This window comes from Chiloscyllium plagiosum, chromosome 33, assembly GCF_004010195.1.
Source record: "Chiloscyllium plagiosum isolate BGI_BamShark_2017 chromosome 33, ASM401019v2, whole genome shotgun sequence".
Taxonomy (NCBI): Eukaryota; Metazoa; Chordata; class Chondrichthyes; order Orectolobiformes; family Hemiscylliidae; genus Chiloscyllium; species Chiloscyllium plagiosum.
The window spans coordinates 9,003,350-9,010,483 of NC_057742.1; the positions used below are offsets into that span (position 1 = coordinate 9,003,350).

The following is a 7,134-nucleotide window of genomic DNA, read 5'->3' on the forward strand; positions in this document are numbered from 1 at the left end:
GAACAGTTTCTCCGCACATATCCAGCCCTCTCACGAGTTTGAATGCCTTTATTGGATCTCCTCTCATCTGCCTTTTCATGGAGAATAGTTCCAACTACTTCAATCCATCCCCGTGTCAAAATTTCCTCATCTCTGTACTTGTAAACTTCTCCAACACGTTCGCATCCTTTCTATCATTCTCTGAGCAATCAAAACGTTTGAGACCAAAATAAATTTTACTGAAGGGTTATCCATCTGAACTCTTTAACTCAGCTTTCAGAATCACTGACACTTAGAACTGTACATTGTACTCGAGCTAAGGTGAAGCAAGTGTGTAAAGCTAGACTGCCTGCAGGATTTCCCTGTGGCAGGCTATTTCGATGTGACCTTCAGGAGCGTGAAGAATTGCGAGCAGCTCCTGAAGGTCTTCAAGGAGAAGGAAGGGGAGCCTCTGTTCTCCATCTTGTCGGCGGTCCCGTTGTGTGTGCTTCCTGCGCAAAGGAGTCGGGTTGTAACAATCCAGATGTACAACGCTCACGTCCCAGCAGCAGATGTCCTGACCTTCTTGAGAAGATACGTCCACCGATGTGGTCGATCCTTTTGGGATCTGGACCAGCAAACGACAGGTCAGGGTAACCCTGAGGGTCGATGCCAGTGGGAACATCCTCCACCCACCCTCCAGCTTTGCCATCGGAGGAAGCAGAGGTTACCTGACATACGCAAGGCAGCCAAAAGTGTGCCGAACCTGCGGGAGATCAGGCCACATGGCGGCGGATTGTAAGGTGACCGTCTGCCGAAACTGCAAGCAGGAAGGCCACCCGACCAAGGAATGTAAGGAGGCCAAGAACTGTAATCTGTGCGGAGAGGCGGGCCACATGTACAAGGCCTGCCCAAGACGAGGGGCAGCCACCTACGCACAGATGGCCGGAGGTGGCAACACGAGCCGTGGACTGCCTAAGACCAGCAAGGTACCACAAAACAGCACGGGAACGGTGTCTGGCGGCACCCAGAAGGAAGGGCAGGCTGTAGCGGAGCAGACGGCAGACAGCGGGGAGATGCAGTAGCCGATCCAAGCTCCTTCAAGGCAGATGGAGGAAATTGAAGAGGAGGGATCAAAAGAGGCAGAGGATTGGATTACTGTCAAAAGCAGGAAGAGGAAACCTCCCAAAGCCACCCAGCAATTCTCCCTGCCATATTGTGAGCTGTTGCTGTCTGCAATGAGAGAGCATCAGGAATTGTGGGAGATGAAAGTGAGTGACACAGCTGCTACTTTTGGTGCAGGTGCAGAGGTTCCCTGAGCAAGTGAGTTGGTAGCCCTGAGGGTTTGCAGGACCAGTGGTGTCAGGGGATGGGGTGGGTGACAGTGATTGAGGGAGATGTTATGTGATGTACGGTGAGAGTGTGAGCCTTGGTGGGAAATGTGTGCAGGGGTTGAGACTGAAGTGAGGTACTGGAGAGACAATGGTGGCACTTACCCTGGCAGGGTGGAGGAGACCAGACCCCTCCCTCCTACCCTGCTGGGCATTCCTCCAGATGGCAGAGAGTCCACTGACCTGGTTGGCAACATTGGAGTGGGCCAGGAAGGTGCAGTTTCATTGTTTCCACTGCCAGTGCTGGGGGGTAGTTGACATCCCAACTCTGCACCTTCCCACCACCAGGAACTCCAGGTCCCTGTCTGCAAAGGGGAGGTGCCAGATTTCCCTTTTCTGCCATGCCCCAGGACAAGAGATCTCACTGAGCTTCAAAGCGGGAAACCCTCCATGAGACTCAATGAAACTGACCCTTAGCCAATAAACATAAGATTCAGCCTGATGGGGGAGATTGCAGATTGAAAACAAATGTGGAAATTAGAAGAAAGTAGAGTTGAGAAAATTTTAACTCTCATCTTAGACCACATTTTACTTCTAATGACACTCCCAGCTCTACATGACAATGACCCCTATCAACCCTTCCATAATATCACAGCTCATTACCCTCAATTTAATTTCAAATGTTATGGAGTTCATGTTACCTAGTTAATGTTACACATGGCTTCATAAATGTCCAGAAGTATTCAAGAAACTACTTTCATTCTGTGTTCAGTCATTGTCAATATCTTACCATGGAGATGGCAAGGACTTACTTCAGCCTTTATCCAAGTCTGTTCATCAGGAACAAACTTGCAGCAATAACCAAAATAAAAGAAGTCACCAAATCAATATTCTCTCTCCAGGCACCGTTTCTCAAGATTGTGATCCATATCAAATTCTGCATAAGCAGATGATCAGCTGCAGATTAAAACAAGCAAAAAACCCACATCATTCACAGCTCGTTTCCCCTTAATGAGACTTAAAACTGGTGAGCACATGGTCGATGGGGCCTGCCTCAGTGTGGGACTTTTCACCTGACTGCAATAGCCTTCACACACACTATGCTCACAAGAAAGTACAACACAAAGATGCTGTTTGGTCCAATTTGTCAAAGAAGGTGTTTATTTCCCCCAGGAGCCTTCTCCCATTCTGGTCACTGCCCCTAGCACTACCACTTCATTCCCTTCTGCTTGTCCATATTCCCTCAATGGGGCTGTCCAATCGGCCTTTTGCACAGCATATAAAGGCAAGTTTCATATTCTCAGCACTCTTGTGGAGGTCATTTCTCATGAATTCCTTATTTGACTGATTGGTGACTAGTTTATAACCCAAGCTGAAACATTATTTCAAGTTTTCTTCTCTCATTTGTCTTCATGCTAAATCCCAGGCTCTTCCCTTCCTCAACTTGTCTATTTCTGAGTTTAGGCTGTAGTGGCAGAACTGGATAAATGCACTGTCCCCTACAAATGAGTTTATCCTCCTCCTCCCAGATAACAAATGCATTACATTGGTCACAACCTGTTTTCCTCAATTTAATTTGGCCTCATTCTTTACCTGCTCACCTCTTCCTAAATGTACTTCAACATCAGACCAAGAGAAAGCTAAATGTACTTCAACATCAGACCGAGAGAAAGCTGTGCAGGTATCCCTCTCCCATTCTTGTGCTGGAGTGTGTCTGACTGATGCTTCAGCTCAGTGGCTGTGAGCTGCAGGGTCTCAGGCAACCGACACTACCTACAGGTGGACTCACCCCATTCAGTCTAATTATGGCAGATTTAAATCTGCATATAATTTGGGCAGATTAAATCAGTAATTAATCAAATCAGCCATAGAGGAGGAATTCCTGGAGTGTGTATAAAACCAATAGAACTGCCCATCTTGGACTGGGTATTGTGCAACAAGAAAGGAATAATTAGCAATCTAGCTGTGTGAGAACCCATGTGGACGAGTGACCATAATTTGATATAATTCATCATTAAGAATGAGAATGACACGGTTACTTCTGAAACGAGGATCCTGAAGATAAACAAAGGAAACTATGATGATATGAGGCACATTCTGTCTATGTTAAATTGGGGAATGTTACTTAAAGGGATTATGGTGGAGAGGCCATGGCAGAAATTTAAAGAGTGCATGGAGGAACTGAAACAATTATTCCTTCTTGTCTGGAACAAAAATAAAATGGGAAAAATGACCAGGTCATGGCTAACAAAGGAAATGGCAGGTAGTATTAGACCTAAGGAATGAGGCATACAAATTGGGTAGAAAAGGCAGCAAACCTGAAGAAGGGTGACTGGACCAAAACATTAACTTTACTTCCTCTCTACAGATGGTGCCAAATCTGCAATCTTTCCAGCAACTTCTGATTTTGTTTCAGCACACCCAGAGGACTGGGAGTGGTTTAGATTTCAGCAAAGGAGGACAAAGGGATCGATTATGAAAGGGAAAATAGAATATGAGAATAAACTTGTGGGTGTGACACAAGCTGATTGTGAAAGTGTCTATGGGTATGAGAAACAAAAAAGGATTAGTGAAGACAAGTGCAGGTCCCTTACAATCAGAAACAGGGGAAGTTATAATGGGGAACAAAGAAATTACAGACCAATTAAATGCATGGTTTGCTTTTGTCAGGAGGACATAAGAAACATCCCTAAAATGTTGGCAAACTCAAAATTGAATGAGAGAGTGGAACTGAAAGTATTTGTACAGAAATATTGCTGGGGAACCTGATTAAGGGCTGATAAATCCCCAGAGCCCAATAATCTACATCCCAGAGTATTTAAGGCAGGGGCCCAAGAAATAGTCGATTGATTGGTAGGCCTCTTACAAGATTCTACTATTTCTGGAAGTTTGTAAAGCCTTGAGGATAGCTATTGTAACCTTATATTTTTTTAAAAAAGGAAGTGGAGAGAAGCAGGGAATTATAGAGCAGTCAGCCTGACATCAGTTGTAAGCACAATGCACGAATCATGAGAAAAGATTTAATAGCAGAGCAGTTGGAAAACACTGACTGAATTAGACAGAGCCAGCATGGATTTATAGAAATGAAATCTTGCTTGACACATCTACTGGAATTCTTTAAGCTGATGAGTAGGAGCCAGTGGATGTGATTTAATTGGAATTTCAGAAGGCTTTTAATAAAGGTTCTATGTAAGAGATTAACATGTAAAAGTAAAACCCATAGGATTTGGGATTGTGCACTAACATGGAATACAGAACCGCTTGGCAGACAGGAAACAAAGGGTAGGATTAAATTAATCTTTTACCAAATGTAAGGAGAGATGATGGGATACTGCAGAGATCAATGCTTGATCAATGCTATTTCCAACATATGTTAATGATTCAGATGAGACAATTAAATGTAATACAGATCATTCTCCTATAACGCACGATTTATCAAAGTGATTTAGCTGTAACGTGATTGGTGAATTGGGGAATGGTTTTATAAAATGCCAACTCTCATTGACTATTACGCAATTCTGTGAGATTACAAACAAAGGAACTTGAGGAGATGGAGCAGCTTCTAAGTGTGTGGATAGAAATTCTGGGGCCACCTTTCTCATCATAAAACAGAAAGCCTTATCAATTTAAGAGGACTGAAGGGAAAAGAAATGCTGAAAATCCTGCAGATGTGCCTGCCTTCAGTGCTAGTAGTGGCTGGTTTACTGGATTTAAGAACTGCTATGCTCGTCATAACGTAAAGTTACGTAGCAAAATTGCCAGTGCAGACGAGGAACGTGGGCTGTCATTTCCTCCCGTGGTGAAAAAATTGATTGAGGAAGAAGACTATACCTTAGATCAAATCTTCAATTTTGATGAGACAGGTGTATATGGAAGTGAATGCCAATCAGAACCAACACTACTCAGAATGAAGCACATGCTCCACGTTTTAAAATCGCAAAGGTTCGTATGACTGTGTGCCATTGCCTGTGTTGGTGTGCCACTCTGCCAAACTGTGAGCCTTGAAAGGTTACCTTAAGGCCACTCTACGTGTTTACTTCAGGTCAAGCAAGACGTTGCATGTCAGGGTAATTTTATTCTGACCTTATTGTTGATATTTTCAAGGATATTTATAGGAATTATTGCTATAAATAACAAAAATCAGATTTCAAGATTCTACCATTGGTGAGCTTTTTGAAAATATGAAAGCATTATTTCTACCTCTGAACACAACCTCTCTCAATCAACCCATGGATCAGGGTACAGTAGCAGCTTTTATCCTTGTATGCTGAGGGAAGTTGGGAAGCAGTTGCAGCTCTTAGAAGACAATGACTGCAAAGCAGAATGCAGCAGGACAGCAGTCCGCGGCCTCCCAGTCGTTCCTGTCCTCTATCACGGAGGTCTTGGACGACAGAACACGGGAGAGGCTGTACCAGCCGCTATCTCTGGACGAGCTGACCAAGGCCCTCCAGTCCTTCGAAAAGAATAAAACTCCCGGAAGCGACGGCTTACCGGTCGAGCTCTATTCCACTCTGTGGGACTTGATTGGCCAGGGCCTGCTGGAGGTGTATGTCAGTATGCTTCAGGCAGGTACCATGATTGAATCATGAGGAAAGGCATCATCACCCTCATCTACAATTGGAAGGGGGAGAGGGAGGAACTCAAAAATTGGAGACCAATCTCACTATTGAATGCAGATTACAAAATTCTGTCAAAGGTAATCGCCAACTGGATCAGGTCTGCTCTAGGGTCGGTGACTCACCCTGACCAAACCTGTGCTGTGCCGGGCAGGAAGATCGCTGAGAGTCTCGCACTCCTCAGGGATACGATCGCCTACGTGCAGGACAGAGGGTTGGACACCTGCCTGATCAGCCTGGACCAGGAGAAAGCCTTTGAGAGGATATCACATAGGTATATGAGAGATGTTCTCTCCAAAATGGGCTTCGGGGAGGGAATCTGCAATTGGATCAGATTGCTCTACACCAACATTGTCAGTGCAGTCTCAATTAATGGGTGGGAATCTGATAGCTTCCCAGTCAGATCTGGAGTCAGGCAGGGCTGCCCTCTCTCTCCTGCCTTGTTTGTGTGCTGCATAGAGCCGCTTGCCGAGTTCATCAGGAAGGATGCGAGCCTGAGAGGGGTGACTATTCCTGGCAGCGGGGGCCTGCAGGTTAAGGCCTCCCTGTACATGGATGACGTCGCCGTTTTCTCGGATCCGCTGTCCGCGCGCGGACTCATGTGCATATGTGACCAGTTCAAACGGGCCTCAGGTAAACTGAGGCAAGAGCGAGGCCATGCTCTGAGCCTGAGAGGGGTGACTATTCCTGGCAGCGGGGGCCTGCAGGTTAAGGCCTCCCTGTACATGGATGACGTCGCCATTTTCTGCTCGGATCCGCTGTCCGCGCGCAGACTCATATGCATATGTGACCAGTTCAAACGGGCCTCAGGTAAACTGAGGCAAGAGCGAGGCCATGATCTTCAGGAACTGGGCCGACCAATCCTCGATCCCCTTCACCGTCAGGACCGACCACCTGAAGGTGCTGGGTATTTGGTTCGGGGGTGGCTGGGGCGTGTGCCAAGTCTTGGGAGGAGCATATCAGCAAAGTGAGGCAGAAACTGGGCAGATGGAAGCTATGGTCGCTCTCCATCGCGGGATAAAACCTGGTCATCAGATGTGAGGCACTGTCATTGCTATTATACATGGCACAGGTCTGGCCTATTCCCAGAACCTGTGCTGCTGCAGTCACCCGGGCCATCTTCCAATTTATATGGAGGTCAAAGATGGACCAGGTCTGAAGGGACTCGCTGTACAAAGATTTGGGCAACGGGGGAAAAAATACACCCAATGCCACCCTCACCCTGATGG

General features: G+C 46.1%; 1 protein-coding gene across 1 annotated transcript in view; it reads left to right on the forward strand.

Annotated features, from left to right (window-relative positions):
• The first annotated feature begins 6,504 nt into the window (after positions 1-6,504).
• LOC122539629 (leucine-rich repeat-containing protein 46-like) overlaps positions 6,505-7,134 on the forward strand; it is a 25,342-nt gene continuing 24,712 nt past the window's right edge. Inside the window, exon 1 of the mRNA XM_043674628.1 lies at positions 6,505-6,538. Within this exon, the coding sequence (XP_043530563.1) occupies positions 6,505-6,538 (34 nt within the window). The remainder of the gene's footprint in view (positions 6,539-7,134) is intronic.